Source organism: Xenopus laevis, chromosome 5L (genome assembly GCF_017654675.1).
Source record: "Xenopus laevis strain J_2021 chromosome 5L, Xenopus_laevis_v10.1, whole genome shotgun sequence".
Lineage (NCBI taxonomy): Eukaryota > Metazoa > Chordata > Amphibia > Anura > Pipidae > Xenopus > Xenopus laevis.
The window spans coordinates 128,147,210-128,173,597 of record NC_054379.1 but is presented as its reverse complement, the minus strand read 5'-3'; the positions used below and the strand labels follow the sequence as shown (position 1 = coordinate 128,173,597).

General features: G+C 38.9%; 1 protein-coding gene across 5 annotated transcripts in view; it reads right to left on the bottom strand.

The window, feature by feature from the left end:
• Window positions 1-19,591, bottom strand: part of u2surp.L (U2 snRNP associated SURP domain containing L homeolog) — a 39,200-nt gene extending 19,609 nt beyond the window's left edge. Inside the window, exons 1-15 of one of the 5 annotated variants that reach the window (XM_041563387.1) lie at window positions 19,456-19,591; window positions 14,123-14,227; window positions 13,713-13,827; window positions 13,475-13,608; window positions 11,678-11,748; window positions 10,793-10,887; window positions 10,046-10,084; window positions 9,877-9,959; window positions 8,156-8,321; window positions 6,524-6,735; window positions 5,256-5,299; window positions 3,478-3,582; window positions 3,067-3,133; window positions 1,189-1,352; window positions 592-754 (exon numbers count right to left, since the gene is read on the bottom strand). In XM_041563387.1, coding sequence (XP_041419321.1) covers window positions 592-754; window positions 1,189-1,352; window positions 3,067-3,133; window positions 3,478-3,582; window positions 5,256-5,299; window positions 6,524-6,735; window positions 8,156-8,321; window positions 9,877-9,959; window positions 10,046-10,084; window positions 10,793-10,887; window positions 11,678-11,748; window positions 13,475-13,608; window positions 13,713-13,827; window positions 14,123-14,227; window positions 19,456-19,536 — 1,644 coding nt within the window. In that variant the 5' untranslated portion in view covers window positions 19,537-19,591. Of the gene's footprint in view, window positions 1-591; window positions 755-1,188; window positions 1,353-3,066; window positions 3,134-3,477; window positions 3,583-5,255; window positions 5,300-6,523; window positions 6,736-8,155; window positions 8,322-9,876; window positions 9,960-10,045; window positions 10,085-10,792; window positions 10,888-11,677; window positions 11,749-13,474; window positions 13,609-13,712; window positions 13,828-14,122; window positions 14,228-19,018; window positions 19,173-19,224; window positions 19,381-19,455 lie in introns of those variants that run through there. The other 4 variants (XM_018263822.2, XM_041563388.1, XM_041563389.1 and 1 more) reach the window with 4 other exon arrangements.
• Between the last annotated feature and the right edge of the window lie 6,797 nt (window positions 19,592-26,388).

Sequence of the window (26,388 nt, the reverse complement as noted above, 5' to 3'; positions counted from 1 at the left end):
TACAAAAACTCTAGGAAAAATATCTACGAAAGGCATTGGTGAACAAAACCCCGTGTTCCACAGGCCTAAGTCTTTTATTAATAAGAGGGAGTGCAGCCAAATCCAGTGATCAGTGGTCTTATTCGGTCCCCTCAGTAGCTTTTTGCAGGTGGCAACATCCCTCTAGTGGTTTGTGACAAATTCTTGGGGTACTACTTCTACAAGCAGACCGGCAAATACAATGTCATAGGCATGAATCCAACTTAAATAACAATAAATAATAAAGTCTAAGGCACACGAGTAGTTTTGCTCTTCCAAGGGAAAGCAATTGCAGGCAGGAATTTTTAGAGATGGTGCACAAATGCAAAAACCAACCACATCCAATTGACAGCCAGGAATGTGCATTGATCAAACCCCTCTCTTTTGTATGTTTGTAGCCAACTTGGCCAGATGACTCACTTCCATTGTACATGTGAATTTTATTTCGCCTTGGAGTGCTACTTACTTTTACAATACTATTTTGAAGAGTCAGGTTAGTGATTATATTACTATGGTGACAATGGAGAAATATACATGTAATTGTGGATATTCTTTTTCTTGCACAGTTGTTACCTTTTTAGGCAGTGGGGTTTTTAAGATAGACAAAGACTCTGTTATACAGTCTACAATCTCTTCAGCAGCCTCAGCATGATTCAAGCAGAACGCCATCGCCTCCCCAATGTCATTCTTTCTTGGAGTTAGCCCTCGTAAGAGCTCCTCCAGTTTATCCCTTTGTCTAAAACAGAAATTGCCATTAATTAATGTACCTGCCCTTCCATCAGCGGAAATGCAAGCCACATTTAGATAAAAAAGGTCTCTGTGAATGCGCTTCTGTGATGAGAAACAGAGCATCTGATGATGTTTTTGCAGTACCTAAAAATGTTAGTAAATACACATATATTTTCATGTGTTAGCAATTGTTACCTTATGTAGCAGGTTTAAAGCAAAAATTATTTTCTCAAATCGCTGCAAAAACATTCCAGCATAACTATCCACATTTTCACATGATCCCTAGTCTATGTTCCAGGATAAGTTAACGAAGGATAGCTACACTGGGGGAAATAATACATTTACCTCTTAAATTCTCCATTAGGCAAAGTTAAAATACTGAAGGCAAAGTGACCCTACAAAAACCGCAAGATAAATCCCATCAACCTAGCAAGCACTTACTCTTCCTTAAGGGAGCCTTTTTTGATTGGTTCTTCAACAAAAGGCTCAGCTTCCTGCTCCTCAGCCATTCCATGTAAGTATGGATTCAAGGGTGGAGGCCTCCAGAATGAGCCATTTTTGAACATTCTGAAGTCTTCTGTTTTCCATTTTGTTGGGGAGTCACCCTAGGAGCAGGACCATGTTTTAACAACTGATATCATGACATACATTTAAACAATCGTTCAGTAATGTTAGTTATTTAGTCTTATTAATTTTTTCATCTTTTTTAGGGAAAAGGACTATGGCATAAAGTGGTAACTATTAGAAGTCATAGTCCCCAAGCACTTTGCCACCCACCATGCTGGAGGAAAATTCTGACAAAAGGAAAAATACCACATTTATACAAGCTCCAGTAATAGCCTTTTTAAATATTTTTGAAGTTTTGTCAGGGGAGTACGTAAAGGACTGTAAAAGATTTAAGGCAGGAATTTAGACTGAAAAGACTAAGGATAATACCAAACTAAAATCGGTGTTATTTTCTACTGAAGAAGCTATATAAATTGGAGTTTATATTCTCTACAATATTGTCATGCTGGAGGACTACCTACCAACACCTTTTTAATTTGATTATGTCCGAGGGTCAATTGAGCTTGAAGGATGGAAGACAATGGAAAAATGGAATGAAAAAAATAAGCACATTCAAAAGTGAATGTGTGGCTTTGAAATGCTCCATGTTTAAAGGAAGAGTTCATTGAATAGGGCTTGGGCTGAACATACATTTTCTGAAATTTGCACACAAAAAAAACCCTATAATTTTGTTATTTCTTGAGATAAACAGTTAAAATGGGGAAATTGGAGCTACTGCACATTTGGTAGATTACCAGATACTTTATAACCCCCCCGCATAATGGAATTCAGTTTACCTGTGCCCTACAATCTGAACCAATACCTTGCAAGGAATATGTATTAAACATGGAATATTCATCATATTTCAGACAGTATATTAATCCTAAATGTATGTATTGTAGGTCATCTGCTATATATCGTGCAGTCTATTCTTGGGGACCGAAGATGAACAATTAGTAAAATTTTACAAAACCCCAATACAGACTAAAGATTAATTGCAAATTATCTTAAAGGGATTGTCCAGATTTTTTTTTTATTACTAAATACTAAATACTAAATACTGTATATTGCACATCATTTGTTCTAGTATTTAAAATATGACTCTTTAACCAATGTTTAATGTAATTCAATGTAATTTTTTTTAGTTGTAATATTGGTGTGTAGGCAGCCTTTTCAAGTCATTGTGCCTGGTACTATGCTTTCAAGAAGAGCCAGCACTTCACTATGGAACTACTTTCAGATAAGCCATTTTTTTTCTCCTTCTCAATGTAATGTAGGTTTAGCTGGATTTTGACTATTTTGTGCTGTTCTCGTATCTACCACTAAGCATATTTAGCAACGCAGGTGTCTGGGAACAGTTACCTTACCATTGTTCTGCTGATGGCCTTCAAATTCCAAGACAACAGCCCTGTGCCATTTGATGCCTCTGATTACATCGGGATTTATTATTGTAATCTCAGCTGACAACCAAACCCCTTAATCCAATAATTATTTGGACCTATAATCATTGTTTATTGTTGTGTTTACAGCCATATGTACACGAGGTTTAATAAAGAGTTCGGTTGGAAGTACTGGCCATTCAGTAATGTGGCTGACTAGCTGCTTACTTCCTGCCCAACAAAATACCTTGTTTGCGAGACCAGACTGACAACACAGCACCATATGGTTATACAACTTTAAGGTCTTTTTAATATTTTGCGAATATCCTCAAAGTAAGAGAACATGAAAGCATGTTATATGAACTGCAAAACAATTGTATTTCTGAATGTGTACCTGTAATATTGTATATAGTTTCCATCTGTAATAAACGTGAGCTGGAGCCTGATTTTCAAACAGAAACCTGACAAAAATAATGAGAGAATTCACAACAAAATAGAGAGCACTTACAGAAAACAGCAATTATAAATAATGGTTGTAGCTATCATTGTGGAATAAAAGATAAAGATTGCACAGGTCATTCAACGGCTAAAACTAAACACTCCTTATGGATTATAGTAGAGTTAGCTTGTACAAAAGACTAGATGCATCTGGAATGCTTTTCCATATTAAAAAGGTCAGTGGTAATAATTTCTGAAAAAAGTATTTAAAGTTTTTAAGTGGAACATACACACGAAATTCTGGCCCACGGTATCATGGCGTAGGTATTTCTTTGAACACCTGATGTTAAGAAGCAAAAACACTTACCTAAACATTGGATTGTTTATTTCTCTGTTCATGATCATTGCTTCAAACATTGGCCCTTCACGCACCACAAACTCGATCATCCGATGTATCAAAGCGAGTAAATTCCTACAACGACAGTACAGTTAAAAAAAAATGTATTTAGACCTACCCACATTGTGTTCAATACTTAAGTATAATTAAAGACTTCTTTATTAGAGTTCCTCTAATATATAGGAAATGCAATCATATTCCACTTGTAAATGGCACAGGCAGTCTTTAACAGAGAAGGATTAATATTTTCTGTACTAAACACAATCATTTAATTCTTAGCCACAGTGTGTGACATCGGCTAAAAAATTCAGCAATGTGATTTTTAATAAGCACAACTTATATTGCAAATACAATATGCAGTATTAACAATAATAAATCCCTACTCTGTGGTCATCACTTCAAAAGACAACATTCTTCTATCAAATTAAATGGGCAAGATCCAAACTCTTCATGAACAATGGTTGGTAATTTGTGTTCTGGCATTGTAGGGAATAAACAAATTTTAAAATGTGTAAAAATGCATCATTTTGTAAAGCTTACTTCATACTCTGAAAACTAAGTGGTGGAGGGGTGATACAATGTGTCCATGATAGGAGGATTTTGCCTCAGTATTCATATAAATTATAGTTAACACCCATTCCATCTTACACACATACACACAACAAAACATGGGGTGTTTTGCAAACATCCCAGAAAGCATCAAAAGACTTTTTTAAAAAGGGCTATCCATAGTCTGGTGTACAAAGGGTTTCCATAAAAAATGATTTTCCTAAATAAATTACAATTTCTAAATTAAGTTGGTGCATTTTAATTTTTCCATCAAATTACAAATTAAGCACCGGTTTGCTAGTTTTGTCTCTATCGAATAAGAAATATATATTGCAAACTAGAAAAATAGACTAAAGAAATATCTTCCTATACCTGGTAAAACAGGCATGAATACTTAAAAACTAGTGTGAGCAGAAAGAGAGATACACTAAGGCTATACATTTGGCCAAACATTATGTATAGTGTTTCATTTATTACAACAACCACATTTATTGGAGCTGATCGTACCAATGTCTGGTCAAAATACTTTCCCAATGCATCCCTTGATGTTTTCCTTGTCCCCCGCTGCCGCAGACAGTTCAGCTGTGGTGTTTCTCACCAAGGCCAATGTCAAAGGTCATTTGGAATTAAATATTTGTGTCTGATTTACTTTTAAGCATGGTTGTACTTTTCATCTTGAATAAGAGACTAAGCTTTACTGAGCAAGAGTATAAATCACCTAAGCTAGCCTATCGCTGTTAAATATGGCTATGTTTGTGTAAAATATTTCTGCGGACTGCAACTAAGGCAATGTCTGTTGCCATTTCACAAAACTTTAAACATAGCCTCATTTATCCAAGGTAAATAAATAAAAAAAGTTCAGTGCATTAGGTGACATTCTGTTTTCAGGGCAAGGGGCCACACAATATTTTGATACTTTACGTAAATAAGCAGCAACCATAAGGAATTATATTTAATCGATCATATCTTTTCAATTCAAGAAGGCGGGGAGGAAGAAAACAAAAACAAACATTTGCAGGAAAAAAAGGGAAATTGTGTAAAAAAAAACAACAAAAAAAATATGAAAAAAAAATCCTGCATCCATGAACTTTTGCTCAGTGAAGCAACAATCACCTCCTCAAGACCACCAACCAGCTTGCAATTCAGTAGGGGGTATTTTCTAAATTCATATCAGTAATAATAAAAGAAAAAAAATGTACCTTTCTGTTGGGATAACCACTTTGACTATGGCTTGCGACAGAGTCTGTATATGAAGTCACATCAGATAATAAACATAGAATATGTGAGTATTGTTAACAAGTAACAAGCACAATTATAAATACATATGCATTAAAATCGATACATCTAGCACTGAACACGATCTGCAGTTACTTTTGAAAGTTTATAGTACATTGGATATTAAACTTTTGTGTTGCTTACAATTACTTGGTGAGAACCATTTAAAATAATGCACATTAAAGGAGCCTAATAGGTACTACACTGATATTATGCTGAAGTACTGCTCTGTGTAAGTGATACAGTCCTATTACTGTGACCCAAATTACCATACATGAATGCTAGACTACAGTATATCGATATTTAGTCTAATTATGACGTGTCCCATCTCAAAATATTTGGGAGATGCCATTATATAAATGTATGTATAAAAACAAACAAAAAAATTAAACAAAGGTTAATTAAAGGAGGCTTAAAACGGCTTTAAAGAATAGCTCTTCATGCATTGGATGCATAGCATGGATATACACTATATAATAGCAAAAGGTAAAAAAAAATCTGCTTCTGTGGAGGTGACTATAGCAGTCTGACATCTATGAAATGAATGACCACCCAACACTACAGAACAAACATATCTGTGTTAATCTAATTGCTAACAACCCAAAGGACTAAAACGTAATCAGTCATCTAGGACTTCTGTGGTAAAATTTATGAACATGCAAATTTTTAAATGAAGAAAATTATCCCCTACATCTAACAGGGAATACATGGATTTAACTGGGTATTTAGTGTTTCCTATAATTTATGTAGAAACATGTACTGCTAACAGTTAAATAGCTAGTTAATGCAAATGTAAGGGTATTTCTCTAGTATTAACCAATCAAAATACTCATTCTTCTCTCCTGCATACATCCATTCACAGTATCATTTCTGCAGTTTGGTTTTTAAAACTCCCAAACCAATCTTCTGCCTTGAATGACCATTTGAAATTACTTATTGCTATTCAGCTGAAACTTCGATTTCAGTAATGGAAGCACACTATTCGGCACAACACAAATTAACTCAATACACCATAATTTTAAATGACACCATTGCTCTAAAAACTCCTGAGACCTACAGCCTAACTAAACACAGGTAAAAAAAAAAACTAACTTGGAAGCATTGTGAATAAACTGGCTGTCTACAAAGGCATAGAGTCACACCACTTCAACAGCAATGATTAACAACCAATACATTATATTGCGTTAATTACCTTATCAAAATCATCCTTATTTTTTGGAAGTGGCATCAAAGGAGCATTGGGGTTCTTCAGTCTCTCTCTAGGTTGGGCATTAAACGGAAGACCAGAAGGAGGGGGTGGAAGGGTGTGTTCCATCATGGACGGAGGAATATATATTGGATGGGGAGGGATAGGAACAGCCTTACCCCATCCCAGTTTCATCTCAAAATTCATAACCATCTTCCCTACAAATACAAAAGGGCAGTGAATCACAATCACAAATTCCAAGTATATATAAACATATATATACATATATATATACATACATATATATACACATATACATACATATATATATACATACATATATATATACACATATACATATATATATATATATATATATACGTGTGTGTGTGTGTGTGTGTGTGTGTGTGTGTGCGTGCGTGCGTGCGTGCGTGCGTGCGCGCGCGCACACACACACACAGATAGATAGAAAGATCCGTACCAGGGATGGTCTTTCCCACAGAGTCCATTTTAAATAAATAATTCAAATTAATCTAAATTTTACCCACTGTAATAAGAATAAAACAATACCTTAAACGTGATGGTCGCTAAAGTAGTATAAATCCATGTTGATTGCAAAACTAATTTATTGGGTTATTTAATATTAAAGGATTTTTAAGAGGCTTAAGGGACCAGTTACCCAGAGTGCTCAGGACCAGGGGTTTTCCAGATTAGGGGTCTTTCCATATTTTGGATCTCCATTAGGGATGCATTGAATCCACTATTTTGGATTCAGCCTAACTCCCGAATCCTTTGTGAAAGATTCTGGGAACAGGCCCGGACTGTGGGTTCTGGCAAATGCCAGAGGGGCTGCTGTAAGATGCCATAAAAAGTGACTATAAGTGGGCTGGTGGGGGCTGTTTGGGCCTCTGTGTACTAGGAATGCCAGGGCCTATTTTGAATCGCAGTCCAGTCCTGGTTGGGAACAAATACAATGTACGGTTTCAATACTACAGAGAAAAAGGAATTTGTTTTTAGAAATGTATATCAATGCACTGGTGTTTATTAAACACAACAAATACCCAGCTTTTATACTACATAGGTTGTTTTCTACTGTACATTCCAGCAAGTGAATATATGATATTCAAAGGTCCCTATATTAGAAGGTTGTCATACTTGTTATATAACTTTTGTCTAACAAGGCTGTATAAACAATCGTGTTTCTTACTAGAAATTGGAGGCAAATGGTACAAGTATGGGACCTGTCATACAGAATGCTTGGGACCTTTGGTTTTCTGGATAACAGATCTTTCCATAATTTGGATCACTTAAGTCTACTAGAAAATCATGTAAACATCAAATAAACCCAAAAGGCTAGTTTTGCTTCCAATAAGGATTAATTATACCTTTGTTTGGATCAAATACAAGTTACTGATTTATTATTACAGAGGAAAAGGAAATCATTTTTAAAAATTTGGATTATTTCACTCTAATGGAGTCTATGGGAGATTGGCATTCCGTAATTCTGAGCTTTCTGGATAGTGGGGTTTCTGGATAACTGATCCCATACCTGTACTTGATTAATCAGAGACAACTGAAATACCTATACAGAGCAGAAGTTAAGTTATGTTGCAGCTCTAATAACACCATACAACCTACCATTCAAGTTTTTTAAAGCTCTTTCAGCATCCCTTCTGTTCATGAATGCTACAAAGCCGCAATTTCTCTCACGTGCCCTCTCCTCATCTGTCCGTGGCCACATAATTTTGACACTAGCCAATGGCCCAAAACGCCCAAATTCCTGACATAACAGTTCTTCATTCATCTGGTGGTACGTAGAAACAAAAAAATAAAGACACCAGGGCTAATTAAATGTAATAAAGAAGGTTGTAAAATTAATACTGAATTTGTCTGTACTTCGGCAAGAATCACAAAATACTTTTGAGGAGAAGACATGCAATTGTGAACACAGCTGGAAGCTCCCCTGCGGCACCTGGTAAGAGTTCTAAAATTTCAGTCAGCTATGTTAGGCTCTGTATGCACAGAGGAATTCTTATATTAGCCCAGTGCTATGCTACATTGTGTTTTCAGGTTCCTACAGTTGACTAGCTAGATGACTAGCAGCAGGAACATAAGGCAATACTTCTGCTACAACAGGACTCTAAAATAAAAGTATGCAGCATTAAGCCATATGCTACAACCTGCAGGTGTAATTTAAAGTATACACAGTCTGGATCTGCTGTCTGCCAAAATAAAAAATATTTTCAATATAGTTAGTCAGGCAAAAATGTATAAAGGCTGGAGTGACTGGATGTGTATCATAATAGCCAGAACACTTCTTGCTTTGCAGCTCTCTTGGTTTCCACCGATTGGTTACCAGGCAGTAACCAATCTGTGACTTGAGGGGAGAGCACATGCGTCATATCGGTTTGCTTCTGAATCTGACCTACATACTGAGGATGTACTGAACAGTTTATGTCCCATGTGGCCCCTATGAAGTCACTGACTAACTCAGCGTTACATTGGGAGTATTGAACATTTATGCACCCCCTGGTAATATACACTTCCCTTTTCCTTTAATAATTATATTTGCTTTTAGAAAGCAACATTTAATTTTTGGGGGTTTATATACTGCTCTTCAGTAAAAATTAAACTTACAGTATACATGCTGTTTATGCAACCAAAACTTGCATATAATTCTGGATAACTTATCAATGCAAGCAGATACAACATATACTGATAAATACAGGTTCAGCTTTGTTTAACTTCCAAAAAGCAATATTATATATGAGAGTATGCAGATCTTAAGTGCACTAAAGTTAAAGGAAAATGAAAGGTTAAAATTAATTAAGCTTTATTAGAATGGTGGTCTATATAAATACACCAGTAAACCCTCAAAGTAATGCTGCTCAGAGTCCTCTGTCAAAAGAACCACCACATTCCTTTCCCTCAATTGTGTACACATGGGTTTCTGTTTCAGACTTCCTGTTTTCAGCTTAAACCTCCAGGACTTGGGCTTGAGCATGCTCAGTTTGCTCCTCTCTCCCTCCTGCTGTAATCTGAGCTATAAGTGAGCAGGGAGAGACTCAGGCAGGAAGTGATATCACAGCAAGCCAATATGACAGCTGCTATCCTAAACAAACAGTGACAGTGTCTAGAACGGTTTACTCAGGTATGGAAAAGCATTCTAACGAATAACAATTGCATTCTAGCTTGCACTGTTGTGGTTAATCTATTGGCAATAAACTGGCTTGGTATCATTCCTTTTCCTTTAAACTTTACCAACAGCAGAATTACCAGCAAAATTAAAAAAAATGCATATTAATATAATAAAGTGCTAAACCAATCACTATTAAGCACTCTTGCAGCACATTTCTTACCTGAGGATTGATATTCCCAAGATATATGTTAGTGGTGCTTGGATCTCCAACATCATGTGACCCAGGAGCATAATCATCAAGGGCTGAAATTAATAGAAATAAGCATTTTTTTCAGGGCTAAAATAAAATCATATCATTAAGTAAATTTTAAGTTAAGTAAACAGGTTACCACTAGAAGATCTGCTTCTTCTTGAAGATGGTGTGTCCGCTGTAAAAGAAAAAATAATTTACTGCAACAGCAAAACGACATCGTTTTGTAGTAACTAGTTTTACCCAATACCTTAGAAGGGTAAAAATAAATAGTAAATTGCTTTAGAATATGCTGCCACTTGTTAATAATCAGGGCTTATTCTCAAGTGCGGGTGATTATGCAGTTGTGCGTTTCACAGCACAACAATGCAAGTGGGAACTCATACTAACCTTAGGTTTGTACTCACAGGAACATAGTTTAACAATGAACTTGGAAAAAATAATTTATAGGAAAACATTTGTTTTGCATTGGCAAACAGTTATATAAATAATTTGTCCCTGGCATTAAACAGCTGAAGAAGCATCATCTCCCCCCATTCACTTATACAACGATTTCCACATGTTTTCAAAATAAAAAGAATTGACGCACTTCCAATTCAAGAGAAAAGGAATTGACATGGGCATTTTCAGTCATCCCTCATGGAGATGGAGAATAATCTGTGAGCACCACAGCTATTAAGCTATTGGCCCACAAGATATTCTTCGTTGGTATTTTTCAGCTGCTCTAGATCATCATCATAAGTTTTAGCACAGAATCTATATGCATATTATCTGCTGAGAAGCCCCATGCAGTAAAAGGGGAAAAGATTTTTTTGTTTTTAAGTACAAGTGTACAGATGAGAAAAATATACAGAAAGCAATGTAAAAGGTAATAGGAATAACGTACTTAATCTCCGTTGCGTGTCTGTGTCAGTTTGAGGGGGTTCAAACCTGCTTGTTCTACCTTTAGTTTTGTGACGTTCATCCCTCTCCTCCTGGATTCTGACAGGAATAAACAACGAGTTAAAATAAATACTAACGAAATTAAATGTTATTAAGCATATTAAATACTAGTGTCCCAACTTTAAATATTTTACAGATACAAAGCATATAAAGTTATTTAACACCAATATACAGGTATGGGATCTGTTATCCAGAAACCCATTATCCAAAAAGCTCAGATTATGCAAAATCCATCTCCCATAGATTCCATTTTAAACAAATCAAATTTTTTTTAAAAAATGATTTCCTTTCTCGCTGTAAAAATAAAACAGTAGTGTGTACTTGATCCCAACTAAGATTTCATTGATCCTTATTGGAAGTAAAACCAGCCTATTGAGTTTAATGTTTACATGATTTTCTAGTAGACTTAAGGTATGAAAATCCAAATTACAGAAAGATCCGTTATCTGGAAAACACCTGGTTCCTAGCATTTTGGATAATGGGTCCCATAAATATTACATAAAATTAATACAAACAACATCTATTTGGGCCTGGAATTGGCACCACATCAAAGCTGCTGTTAAAACATTAAGAGAACAGCAATTACTATACTATTAACAGCAGAATATACCAGCACAATTCCCATACCCAGATGAAATTTACAAAATGAAAAGATGGGCAGGCAAATTTCAGTGATTCCAGAACCACAACTACCATCATCATACCAATATTTCAGCTGAAGAGGAGATACTAAGAGTTGCTGTTCCGCAAAAGCTGTGGTTTTGGAATCTGCCCATCTCTTGGTGTCATTGCTTCCTTAAATACCTGATGAATGAATAAATACACTTACTGCTTCAGTTCTTCTTTGAAAAGTTCCAAATTACTTTTTTTCTTTTCTTTTTCCCCTTTAGCCTTTATAGGCTGAAAGCACAACAGAAAGACATTTAGTAAACAAAACGTCAAGAAAAATGCAAAACTACAATAGAGCCAGGCCTAATATAAGGGCAGCCAAGTTTGGGAGTTTTACTTTGAAAGCAGCTAGTAAGTTGTGGGTAAAACTTAGTCCCTTTGTAAAATGTATAATTAAGCAATAGAATTCTTAATGAATCAGATGAAAATTGAGCATAGGACTGGCCAGATATGGTATGACTGACGTAGTAGGCCAACTTAAATATATTGCAATATATGGACAAACAATCCCTGTTTTGTTTAAAGGGTAAGGCATTTTTCAGTAGCAGTATGCACAAAATGTCTCTGTCTTAAATATATTGATAATAGGTTGAGTGCAGAGGACTCTTGTATTTGTCAATAGAGCCAGGTTGCTGTTTCCTCATGGGTTATTTTGTAGACACAACAAAAAAACCTTTGGAGCAGGCACTCGAAGGCAAACTTCCACCAGACAGCCTATGATTAAGTATTAATGTCACGAAACGCGTAAGGCTGTGGACACAAACTCTTCACTCTGAATTTATCTGCCTGGTGGAAGTTTGCCTTCATTGAGTGCCTGCTCCAAAGGTTTTTTCGGTTTGTCTGCTCCCTGTGCTGAGGGCTCAGGGCGGTGCACCTGGGCCCCTTCCCTTATGTGGTATGAAATCACTCTCTACTTAAAGAGACCCTATACAACATCCTAACGACAATGCCCAGTGGATTGAAATGTGTAATGAGCATGGTGCAATAGAGACTAGAGATTTTCTCATGTACTGGCCGTGAGTACTTTCTATGGTGCATATATCTATTTTTGGTCAGCATCCATCTTGTGCTCTTCATTTTGTGAGTGCTGTGTAACTTTTTTCACCTTGCAAAGAAATGTGAATGCAGTTTAATATGATGTGATAGTTTATTAAATTCTGGCAACCAGACAATAAGCTTATACAAAAGGATTGCAAACTACATGATGGTAAATATATAACCAAAGCAACGCTGACGTGCAGTTGCATTAACCCCTTTGATTAAAGGCAAAATAAATCCACTGTTTTAGGGGAGCCAAACTTCTAGGCCAGTTAGAGCAATATTTGGGGTAAATGTTAATTTGCCGTCAACCTTGAACAAAAAAGTCCCAGAGCCATTGATGTTATGGGACAATACCGAACCCGTGTTTAACATAAGTCAAGAAATAGGGATTCTTCTGAAAAGGGCTGGAAAGCACTGTAATTACTATTTAGAAATTATACATAATAAAAAAGAAAAACATTTTAACAACAATAACCTGGCATTCTTATGTCAGAACCCTTTCAGAAGTGGGGGCAGTGACCATGGCAGCCCAAAAGCTATCACTCTATGAGGCTGTTTAATGGTTACTTTTTATTGCCTATCTTTTTTATCGAGGTTCTCTGCTATTCACTCTGTCTATTATTCATACCACTGCCAAGTTGCTAGGATTAACTGGACCCTAGCAACTAGATAGCTTCTAAAATTTCAAACTGAAGAGCAAATGAACAAAAAGCGAAAATTCATAAACTACAAAAAATAAAACGTGAAGACCAATTGCAGAATTTCACTGTCTACATCATATAAAAAGGTAATATAACAGTGAACTACCCCTTTAAAAGGTCACTAATGCTTTATTCTCAGTTTATGTTTAATGGAAAAAGCATCATATATTACACAGGTGAGGGCGGAAAAACAGCTCAATAAATCTATGGCTTACAGTTTTTTTGGGTTCACCAAGTATAACTGGAGGTGGGGGGAGCCTCTCACTGCTAGACTGCTGGCTTTTGGGTTCTGAAAACCGGGAAGATGGCTTATATAGTTTTCCTCGCTTCTCATCTGTTTCATGCTCCTCTGTATAAATATTAAAAAAAATAGTGATAAAGTAAACAATTAACCAAAAAGTTTTCAGAATTCATTTTAAACAATTACATAAATGCAGTGGCATGATAATTTACCTTTTGTTGCATTAACAATCCCTCCTCTTACAAATGTTTTCACTTTGCTGGCATCGCCTCCTTCAAATGCAGCAAGAAATTCTTCATATATCTCTGCAGCTGCTTTTTCATCTTCCTGTGGGCACCAAGAGTTTAATTAGTTTGATCTTAACATAAGAACAAGCCTGATTAAGCTCCTAAGACTGGTGCTTCAGATTCTCTGAATACGTATTTGGATGCAACCAAATCCAACTTAACTTACAATTTTCTTTCTTCCTATAATGCTTTTTTAAAACATTTAACTAAATATATATTTTGGCTAGGGTTGAAATTTGCATTCAACTATATCTACAGGATATATCAATCAATTTAAAAAAAACGAAATAGGCTTCTATTGACAGGGGCATAGGAAACATTTAACCAACGGTTACCTTTTTCTTAAGCTCATCTTGCTCCTTCTTGCTTAGTGTTCTCTTAGCAGCAGTGCTCATTTTCCCAATACTGAAGGATTTAAGTTTACTTTCCAAAAACGATTGCTGAAAAAAAAAAAAAACATGATTATATTTTCTTTTTAAGAAAAAATGTGGCATTAATGTTGGCACTCGCAATATTTTGCTCTACAATCAACAAAATATAAAATATCAGAAACGTTATGTCCCGTAAGAGTATTCTGTTTTTGTGCTAATCTGTGCATATACAAGTTCTTGCAAAACACACAAAGCATAGTTCTGGTATAATAAATAAGAACACTAAACTTTCCAGGCTTCCAAAATGGGGCCCTTATAGACCACACAAAAGCAACAAAAATAGGGGTTCTTCTACAACACCCACTAGTAAAAAAAGAAGAAGTCCCATTACAAAGTGCGCCAAGAAAGAATAAAGATTACTGGTTCACTTGTGGTAAATCCTGAAAGCCCTCTATTTAATAGATTTCAGATATCTTATTTGGAGCTGTTACAAAGAGGATTTTTTTAATGTGCTTACAAATGCATGCTGTGTTTTTATACAGACAACTAAGTGCAATTTTGCGTTTCAAACACAACCCTCTATCCCATTGCCTTCTGAATTTATGCCAAGTGTGAAAAAAAGTATGTTGTGCTTAAAAATAAAACATTTAATAAAACACAACCCTCATGAAATCAAATAGGTGACGCATTGAGGTGCAGTGAAACCTGCATCACAACCGCAAAAAATGCCTGTGTGTAACAGTCCTTGAGTTAAAATTAGGAACAAGCTTAGAGGAAATCTTGGAAGATAGGGGAGATTTTTAGCTTTTTGTGCCCAATAAAAGTGCTCAAAAGGAAAGGGAACAAAAAGGGTGTGTTCTATCCATTCACTGGGAATGTGAATCACTGCAATCACACCTTGCACTGCTTAGCGACTTTTTTAGGGACTAAGCAGGACATGACATCAGTGATTCACATTCATATTGTCTGGTGGGGTCAGATTTGTAACATTTTGTTGGTCTTGTACAGAATGTAAAATCAGCAGACAATCTGCATAAAAGAACTTAGCCATAAAACCTTGGAATGCTAAGCAAGTGAAGAATGACATAGAGTGAACATGTACTGGGAGAATCTAATCCGTTACTCCAAAAATTCACAAAAGGGCCAAAAAAAAAAAAATTCAAACGCATTTTTCAACTACTAACTATAAATTAGTCTATGGGTGTTTTTTCGGGGGAAAATATTTTACTCATCCCTAGTGAACACCCAACCACACATGCTCATGCATCTATTGCTTTTTTCTGAAATGTCTTTCATTGTTTTCAGTTCGATCCTCTACAACACACCCCTCTTCAAAAACAACTAGAATGATAGCATGTAAGATGAATTGAATAGCAACAAAGAAACATTCAACCATCACAATTTTCTTTTTTAAATAGATAAATATTTTGGGATAAAAATTATTTTGAATTTATAAAAGAAATGCACACTGTTAAATCTCTCCTGTATTATGTTTCACCTGTATCACTAAGACAATGCCAAGGAATTGCTACCAACTGTCAAACATGAACAGGATTTTATTTACACCTCTGCAAAATAACCCCACACAACTTTGCCTGGCTGCATATTTCTCAATTTGCTTCATGGCAAAAACACCCTTGAGGATGCCTCCAGGACAAGCAATTAACAGGATGGGTGTGTTCTTTCTGAACAAGAGTGCAAAACCTTGGTCACAGCAAAAGTTCCCAAAGGCAGACAATCAGGTAACTTGGAATGACAAAAACTGGCACAGAGTAGGCTTTTTTTCCCCTTAGTAACCTGGGGGTGCTGTTGCCTGGGGTAAGTTTATTTGCTTGCCTCGTGGCTAGCCAAGCCAAATATTAGTTCTATCAGACTGTCAATCCAAATAAGAAAACCTGAACTAAAGGTACAAGAACGATTCAGGTGTGCCCGATTTCTGCCCCCCCCCCCACATCTAAGATAAAGTATCAGTGAATAAAAGTTTGAACACATGACTGACTGTCATCGAATAGAATAGCCTTTCAAAATGAACTCCTTAGTGCATGTACATTGCAAATCTTGTTTCCAGAATTTTATATTTTTTTTTTTTAAGCTAAACTGTCCAATAAATTCTAATAGCAGTACTTGCCCCAACTGAAAGCACCGGTGAAAACTTTCCCCACTACAATAAACTTTAAAGAGAAAGATGGCACAGTCAATTAACCCCCTTCTCTCACCATGTTGTTTTTGATAGATTATGGGATTTAATATTCAACAGCATTCCAGATAATGTGCATGCTGCTCATATTTCCTTTACCTTACAGCAGGGATCCCCAACCTTTTGAACCCGTGAGCAACATTCAGAAGTAAAAGGAGTTGGGGAGCAACGCTAGCATAAAAAATGTTCTTGGGGTGACAAATAAGGGCTGTGATTGGCCATTTAGTAGCCCCTATGTGGATTGTCAACCTACATTGAGGCTCTGTTTGGCAGTAAACCTGGTTTTTATACAGCCAAAACTTTCCTCCAAGCCAGGAATTCAAAAAGAAGCACCTCCTTTGAGGACACTGAGAGCAACATCCAAGGGGTTGGAGAGCAACATGTTGCTCGCGAGCTACTGGTTGGGGATCACTGCCTTACAGCAAGTAGGATATACATTCTCAGACAGTAAAAAGGCACCTATATAAGAAAATGTCTTCATCCACTGCTAATACAGCCCCAACTCTGGTTAGGGGAACCAAAACAAGTTTTTTAAAGAAAAAAAAAAATGCCCCCTTCCAGCACCTTGCTGCACTGGTAGGGAACTCCCATTCATCTTGCACATATAATGATAGTATCCAACCTTTAGAGAGAAATGTAAACTGAAGAAAACATAATGGACAATGCAGAGATTATCTGAAAGTTGTTGGACTTCACGACCCAAAATCCATCATTTCAGCATGGAACAAGGTGTGAGAGGGCTGAATGACTGCCAGACTAAGGGGAGTGGGGTAATGGTCTGTCTAAAATGCAAGGCAGACCATCATGGTTTTCTCTAAGGAGTCTATGTAAAAAGATGGCAACTAGACAGTGTTTTAAATAATATTAAAAAAACAAACATAAAAATAGCCCAAAACATCACAAATACATGTTACGTTCAAATAGGTTTTCCATTTTCAACCACTAAAGAATCCTATACAGCTCAGCAGTAGCAGAGAAAGGTGCACAACAAACACCGTTCCACAAAAACACTATTTAAAAACAAAGTATCAAAATGCTTCTTTGTAACAAAGTACATTTTGATGATAAACCAAGTTACCTACAATGTTTCAATAATGGATATGCAACGGTCTGCCCCTAACAAGTGTTAGTTTACTCTGTACAAGCACAAAATAAATTTACATACAAGGTAAAATTCTAATTACTACTTTGCACACAACAACATATACTAACCAGTTGAGATTCTGGCCTGACCAAACAAGCCCTGTTACACATACAGACAATAACCTCGGCTGTGAAGCAGGAGCTTTCCTGAAACAAATAGCCCCCTACAATAAATATTGTGATATCAGTTCTTTCCAATCAGAAAATAGGTGCTGAATAATTATATTTTATCTATAAGCATGTATGCACAAAGTACTGTGACAGATTTATACCATTGAGCGCCCCAATCTGTCCGCAAACATACAACTTTAGATACAAACAGAGATTCAAAATAGGCCCTGGCATTTCAAACACAGAGGCCCAAACAATCCCCAAGTGGCTGATAAATAACTGTCTACAGTACCTTACAGCAACCCTTCTGGCATTTGCCAGAATCTACAGATTGCCAGCCAAGTCTGGGCCCACCTAGAGGGTCCCTAGAACTTCTGGGCTTCAATGTCAATACTTCGGCTCCAGGATAATGTGTTTATGAATAAAGGTATATGCAAAAAAAAAAAAAGAATAAAATTCAGTTTGTAGCGTACTTCAGTGTGAACATCTATGCCCTGCATAAAAAAAGCTAACAGGGAAGCACCCATTAGAAATACTTGCAGTTTCTATAGTCCCTGGCTTTCCAATAATTGATCTAGTTATTGCCATGCAGTTAAAGGCACCCCTTTTATACTCTGTGGGACAGCTGTATAAATGAAGGTGGTCATACATGAACTAAACCCACTTTTCTAGTGAGGTCACCAAACAAGTGTACTTTAGCCCAACATGGATACTCATGTGCAGCACCAAATCTGGCAGATATGTAACACTCAGGATTGAATACCTTGTCAGACCATGGCTGAATCAGAGTGTACATGTGCTTCCCTCCTGATGGATGTACATAATACACAGGTCAGCATTATGATTAGTTCAGTTTGGTCTGGCATATGTGTAATCACACTGGGCAAAGATCATTAGGGGAGGCAGCATGTTGGAAGGGCCCTCATATGGGTCAATAGTATGAAGGGGCGAAGTTCACAGATTTTATTGGCCCTTTACAGTCTTTAGAATACACCACACACTCACTGCCACTTTCATGTTCTGCAGAAATAGAAATGAGGCGAAGCATCATTGGTAGCACTTTTCATTTTCCATTACAAGGTTCTTTTTGGTATTAACTCTTCACACGCCTCTAATTAGATCCTATGCAGGGCCCTGTATGCTTTAGGGCTAGACCCCTCGGAAAGTAGCAGTTAGTTGTGCTTCCTGCATAGAGCTGGGCCTTCCTGAGACTAGTGAAGCAAGAAGTCACGCTGGTACTCCATACACCGCAAATACTACAACTCTCACTTCTCTGCCTAAACAGCCTGGGAAAGAACACCGCGGCGCCAAATGATAGTACACAATGCGCGGCACAACTTCCAAACAGCCAGAGCATCCCCAGCACTAGGCCGGTTAGCTGCACGCTAGGGTGACACATATCATGATACCATTCGCCACAACTGCAGGCCCGAAACACCCCCGAGAGACTCCATGAGCTTCCCCAAGAGACCAGGCCTCGACTCCTGCGCACATCACCCTGAGGCTGCTCTGTGGCTTTCACCCTAAGCCGGAGCCTAAACCCGTCTCGTTCCTTTGCTGTACGCCAGTAATATACAAACAACACGGCCCCCAAACCATCACACTGAACCCTAACCTTCTGCCCCGCTCGTTGCGAGCCGCCGGACATCTTCTCCGCCATCTTGCGTGTCTCCTCCTCCTTCAGGCTGAACAATCAAGAGCCGATAGATGTGAGTGGGAGAAGGCGAAAGCGCGTTCACTGGGAAGGCTGGGTTAATAGATCGCCGAACCACTCACTAAAGGAATTGTTAGCTGCGTCACGATTTCTGTGACGACTGACGTGCTGCGGAATTTCTAGTGCGGTTACCTGATTGTCGCAGTGATAATAGCAGTATAACACCGCGTGTAATTCTGGCATCTTAATATCCATTGGTTGCTGTAATTTCATGCGTGTGGACTGATTAATAAAGTAATGCTCTCCTGAGTCATCTGCCTATGTTTTACCTGTCCCCATATTACACATATCTCCTCTCTGTGGTAAAAATATGTCTCAGGTGCTGTTAGTCAGTGACTGCTCCTTTGTCAGAAGTGGCGTTAATACTATTCAACTAGTGATGTGCAGGTCAGGTAAAACTCCACCAGCACAAGCAGGGCCGCCATAACAAATCACGGGGCCTGTACAACAACATTTTTGGGGCGCCCTGGGCCCTGCCCACACTGGAGCCCAAGCCCCACCCCAGATCCCGCCCACTCCACATCACAGTTAGGGCTATTCCACACGGGGAGATAGCGACGCGTTTGCGGTCGCCGCGACCGGCGCAGGCGACAGTTTTGTATGGGCGCCTATGTAAAAACGCCTGTGCTAACCACACGAGGCGATGCGCTTTTCAACAGTCGCCTGAAAATGCCTCACCAGGCTTTTTCAGGCGACTGTTGAAAAGCGCATCGCCTCGTGTGGTTAGCACAGGCGTTTTTACATAGGCGCCCATACAAAACTGTCGCCTGCGCCGGTCGCGGCGACTGTCGCGGCGCTTTGTCGCCGCGTCCGCAAACGCGTCGCTATCTCCCCGTGTGGACTAGCCCTTAAAAGACCTCACAGACAGCAGAGATAAAAAAAGGAAACCCCCCCCCACACACAAGTTATAAAAAGCTATTGATGGTCAGGGCCCCCTTATAAGTTAAAAAAAAAAAACATTGGTGCCAAGGGCCCCCTTACAAGTTAAAAAAAATTGGGGCCCCAAAAAATATTTTTTATAAAAACATTGGTGGCAGGGGCATACAGAATACTAAAATAATACATTGGTGGCCAGGGGGATTAAAAAAAAAACACATTGGTGTTCAGTAGAATTGAACTCGTGGCTTCAGGACTTTAACCTCGCCTCCTTTCATGACTTTGGGTCTTTTTGCCACTTCGGGACTTTAATTTTGGCTGTTTTCGTGACTTCGGGTCTTTTCGCCGCTTCGGGACTTTGCCTTCGGCTATTTTCGTAGCTTTGGGAGTTCGGCTGTTTTCATGGCTTCGGGTCCTTTGGCTATTTGGCTTTTCGGCACTTCCACATTTCGGCTGTTCGGGACTTCAAAAATGGCCGCAGGCTTCGGCACTCGCAAAGGGGGCCTGGCTCTTTCAAAACTGCAGCACTGCCGGGGCCCCCCTTCATGCCCGGACCCGGGAAACTTGTCCCCCCCTGATGGCAGCCCTGAGCACAAGACTCTAACCCACAAACCTTAAAGGAGACATTTTGTGTAAAAAATAAGAATGTACCAGTGCATTGTACTCATTTAGATATAGAAGATTGGTGCTTTATAAAGTTGTGTTTCAGGCTGATTTATTGAATATTTATGCAAAACTCCTAATAATCTCTCCCTTCCACTTCCTGCTCCCTGAATTCCCAGGCTGTGCAGGGGAGCCGGTGGCACTCAGCTCTCTGTACTATAGGACAGGAACCAATCAGCAGCTAGCAGGACCTGATAGGGAACTGAAGATCTTTTATGTTCACCAAATCTTACCCTGACTTCTCTCTTATGCACAGGCCTGAATTTTGGGCAAGGTCACCAAGGCCCGGGCCTAGGGCGGTAAGATTTTTTGGGGCGGCAAGCAGGCGCCCCTAACATCTATATGACTGACAGTGCAAGCCAAACTCAGACCAACCGCTCCTGCACTGTACATCTATTTTCAAACAGGCAATGGCATTCCCGCATAGCCACCCTGCCATGGCAGCCATGCTTTATAAAACCATTCAATACATAACTTATCTTTTCCGATTTTAGGCAGAGAACTAGTGTATGTTCTGGCTGCGCATAGAGTGACGTCATCACATGACCGTGCAAAGTCGTGACGTCACTCTGCGCACGGCCGGAAAATACACTAGTTCTATATCAGATGAGAAGAAAGCTTACAGCAGTACAGTCCATCGACAGCGATTCAATAGTGCAGGCAGGCAACAGAATTATATTGGAAATTGCCTTCAAGTTGAAAAAAATGTGCTTCGTTACTGTCATCTTGGTAGATTAATTATACAAAATGTTTCTGATTACAAAATAATGTTGCTGAGGTATAAATAAAATGAATTTTCTATAAATGTTGCTGTACAGTAACTAGATTTTAAAAAATTATGAGACAGAGGCAAAAGTATCCTATTTAACAGCATAGCACTAGATGTTCACAGAGAGACTTACCTGCTGAATATTAAAAAGGTATTGCTGAACTTGAACAATAGAGTCCATTGCCAGTAAATGGTATTGGTAAATGGTGAGCTAGTGATAGCAGGCAGTCAGTCCCTCTTTTTGAACATGCTAGAAGGTGAAAATTAATGAGGTATAAATACAATTAATTTGATATAAAGACATACAGTATGTGGACCGTGGATGTATTGTGGGACAAACACTTGACTCTCTGCTCTCTGACTGTGAGGCACTTTATGCTGGTTGGCTTTGTAAGAATCAATATTGTTCAGGAATTCAGGTAGGACTTAATGGTTAAAGACATTTATTACACTGAAGGAGAGTTGTGAATTTATCCTCAGAGATATATTACATCTACACAGTAAGTTAGGTTGAAAAAAAGACACACGTTCATCAAGTTCAACCTTTTATACATATAACCTGCCTAACTGCTAGTTGATCCAGAGGAAGGCAAAATAAAACCCATTTGAAGCCTCTCCAATTTGCCTCAGAGGGGGAAAAAATTCCTCCCTGACTCCAAGATGCTATGGGACCAATTCCTGGATCAACTTGTACTATGAGCTATCTTCCATTTCCCTGTATTCCCTCACTTGCTAAACACCATCCAACCCCTTCTTAAAGCTATCTAATGTATCAGCCTGTACCGCTGATTCAGGGAGAGTAGTGCTGTAACTAGAGGGGAGCAGCCCTGGTGCGTGACGTGCAGCCGGGCCCCGCCCCCTCTCCGTACGTGCCGGATTTCAGTGGCGAGTGGGGGGCCCTGAAGGGGTGCGGGCCCTGGTCCACTCACACCACCTGTTCCCCCGGTAGTTCCGCCACTGAGGGAGAGAATTCCACATCTTCACAGCTCTCACTGTAACAAACCCCTTCCCAATATTTAGTTGTAATCTTTTTTCTTCTAATTGAAATGGGTGACCTTGTGTCAGCTGCAAGGACCTACTCATATGAGTGAAGACTACAGAAACTGGTAATAACACTATTCTGTTGATGCATACTGTATATTGATAGATAGGTGAGTTATAAAGAATTAGTGGCAGGGAATGGGGTTATTACACTATAGTGTAATAGCCCAAATTATAAATATATTTTTTTATTATGGAGGAAAAAAGAAACTCACTTCACACGGCACTCTGAGCCTCTCATTTTACCCAGTGCCACTGGGTTTGGAGTGCCCTGTAAAGTACCTCTCATATTTGTATTTCATTGCATCCCCACACCAACCCAAACTTAATCTTACAAGCAGAGAAATATTGTATTCATCTGACTGCACACAATTATGTCTGAATGTTATGCGCTGTCATGTTTCCAAAATTCTAATATCAACACTTTTTACTGATTTTTGGTTGCTGCTTTTACTGGTATATACATTGGTTATGTTTTAATACAAAATTATTTCCAATGTATTGTCTATGTTCTTTCATTTTGCAAAACTGTCTTAATTGGATTAAGTGGGTTTCGCTTCCAGGAGTTTTTTTTTTGGGGGGGGGGGGGTTTGGTGGCAAAGTAGCTGGGCCTAGGGGGACAAAAAAAGGTAAATCCGGCACTGCTTATGCTTTACCATGGGGGAATTTTTACATATATATGATTCCCCTAGTGGCGCAGGTGGCAAAAAGATTTAATGTAATGGAATAACCTTTAGACTGATGATTAAAGTTCTCTCCTTTAATGATGCTGCTACAGCATCCACGAATAGTGCGGCAAGGTACCTTATTTTGTTTTCGGCTACAGCAAGTCTGCTTTAACAAATAAATTACTCAAATTTCAGGATCTTTTATAGGAGAGCAATGGTCTGTTTTTAAACACTCTTCCAAATTCATCATTCATCCTTATATTATTTTGACTATTTCAGGACATGGGCAAGGCCCATTTATCAAAATTCGAATTTCAAATGCATATGAATTTTATTTTTATATTTATTTGAATATACTTGAAATTCAATTGGGAGGTTATTTAAGAAAAAATCGAATTTGATTCAAATTTGACTAAACTCAAATCGAGTTTTTTCTCGTGAATGTCAGGAAGGCTAAGATCTTCAAATGGATCACTGGACCTCTCCCATTGACTTATACATGAACTCGGCAGGGTTTTTTTCCAGGGTAAAGGTTTGATATATCTCAAATTTCAAATTCAAATCGAGTTTGAATTATTCCCAATTCGTAAAATTAGAAAATTTGAATACAAATTTCATACTTGATAGTGATGTGCGGGCCTGCCCGATAACCGCAGGTCGGCGGGTTTGGGCCGACCTCGCACTCCTCTTCGCGGGTGCCACCTTCAAATGCCTTCTTTATAGCCGCACACCTGCCAGAGCTGGTTTATAAGAGGAACCCGGAATTCGGATGTGGGTGGGCATGGGCTGAGGGAGGACGGGTTAGGGTCGGGTGCGGGCAGTGGCGATCCTGCCCATTTTGCCACCCAAGGCAGCCTTAGTCTTGCCGCCCCCCACGGCACTCACTTTTACATCATCAAACGAGGGTTGGGAGGGTCCACGTCGCCAGTGCAGAGAGTGCAATTGCACCCTCTGCACTAGATGACCTGAATTTCCGGATTGAAAACTCGGCTCTTAAAGTTACCAGGAGCAGCATTTTTGCCGCCTGTGGCAACCAGGGGGGGGGGCTATGCCACCTGAAGTGGAGCACCCCTGGATGCGGGTCGGGAAAAACCCGACCTGCACAGCACTACTATTTGACCCTTAATAAATCTGCCCCTTTTTATTGTATCGCTATATGTTTTCCAGGTATTTAATTCTCTTTAAATGGGGGTATGCACATTGTAAATGTTGTTGATTGACTAAGGAGCTTTTTCTTATCTTACCTATTTATACCTGTTTCCAGTTTACTGTGGTGAGAACACTTGAGATAGGGGGTAGATCCTCCGAAATGTTGTGTGGAGATCTCAATAAAGCAATAAAATGTAGTACATTGTGTTGGAAAACAACAGAGATTGTTCCAGTGCATGTTACTTAATGCAGGGAGGGTCTATTGTTGCTTAGCAATGTGATGTCATGTTTGACCTGTAACTAGGGTTGCCACCTTTTCCCCAAAAAAATTCCGGCTGGTGGGGGCAGGTACAAAAAGGGGCGTGGCGTGACATCAAAGGGGGCGGGGTTATGCAGCAAAGGGGCGGGCCACGGCCCGGCCAGGACAAGAACCGAAGGACAAGGTAAGTTTTACAAGGGATTGGGGGCTGGCCGAGGGGGTCTTTTTAAGGGTATTACAAATTTACCAGCAGCTACATTAAAAATACCGGCCGGATGGCAACCCTACCTGTAACCCTGTGTGATTTTCTTCTTCCTTCTCAGGCCCGGATTTGTGGCGAGGCCACAAAGGCCCGGGCCTAGGGCGGAAAATTTTAGGGGCTACATGCCGCCCAGCCATATCCTAAAGTGTATGGGGAACGCAGCGTTCCCCAGCGTTATGACGCACACTTGCTCAGGGAGGGGGGAATGGTGCGCGCCAATATGGGGTGCTAGGGCCCAGAGACCTCGGGGCGCCTGGGAGAGAAATCTGGCGCTGTTCCTTCTTGCTTTGCTTGTCTATGGAACTGAGCAACAGAGTACCCAGATAACCCAACACCACGTAACTTGTTACAATGAACCTGGATTTGTGTTAAAAGCAGTCCCTTTACTTAATGCCATACATATACATCACTTTTATTGGCATATGGATACTGTGTGAAGTGCACAGATGAGAACAGAGACTTTGAAACTCTGTAACTGCATTTGGAATGTTACATCCCCTCCCAATGTGAACCAGCAGCACAGCCACTATATGCTGAGGAAGGCTACTGGCACTGGTTATCTTTTACATACACCTCATTGCTCAGAGGGTTGGCAACTTGGCTTTGACATTTTCTTGCAACTCTCTTTGTTGTGCAGGTTCTCACCAATTGGTTCACTTGTAGCTGTATGCTTAGTCATTTTTTTTAGAGTTTATCACCTTTATAAAATAAAGTGTAACCTCTTTTCCCAGTGTCACCCCCACTCTGTCAGATAGGCAGAGATAGGAGAAATGCTGTGCAGAAGACCATAGAAATGTTAGTATTTTGTTTAGCACTCTCCAATCTGCACAGGCAATGCTTTATATAATAAATAATTCACAATAATATGAAGCATCTCTACCAATTCCTTAGCGAGTACAGCTTGTGGATACTGGGAGATAATGCTGCTCCTAATCCTGCTTTGATATGGATTTATTTTAAAACTCAGTTTTTCTCTTTCTATGGGCATTTAACTCTGTACTGTCAAAAAAGAATACAGAGGAATGCCACATAGCGCTTTTCGGGTTCACTTGGCAACAAAGAGTTAAAGAGTCCTCATATAAGGCTGTAAATGTCTTAATATTTAATGATTAATATCTATCTCATCAAGTCACAGTACATTACCATATGCAATTTGCAAGAGATATGAAATGGCATATCCTGGTTTAACTGTTTAACCAGCAGCCAATTTGATTGTGCATACAGGTATGGGATCCATTAACCGGAAACTTGTTATCCAGAAAGCTCTAAATTATGGAAAGGCCATCTCCCATAGACTCCATTTTATCCAAATAATCCAAATGTTTAAAGATTATTTCCCTTTTCTCTGTAATAATAAATCAGTACCTTGTATTTGATC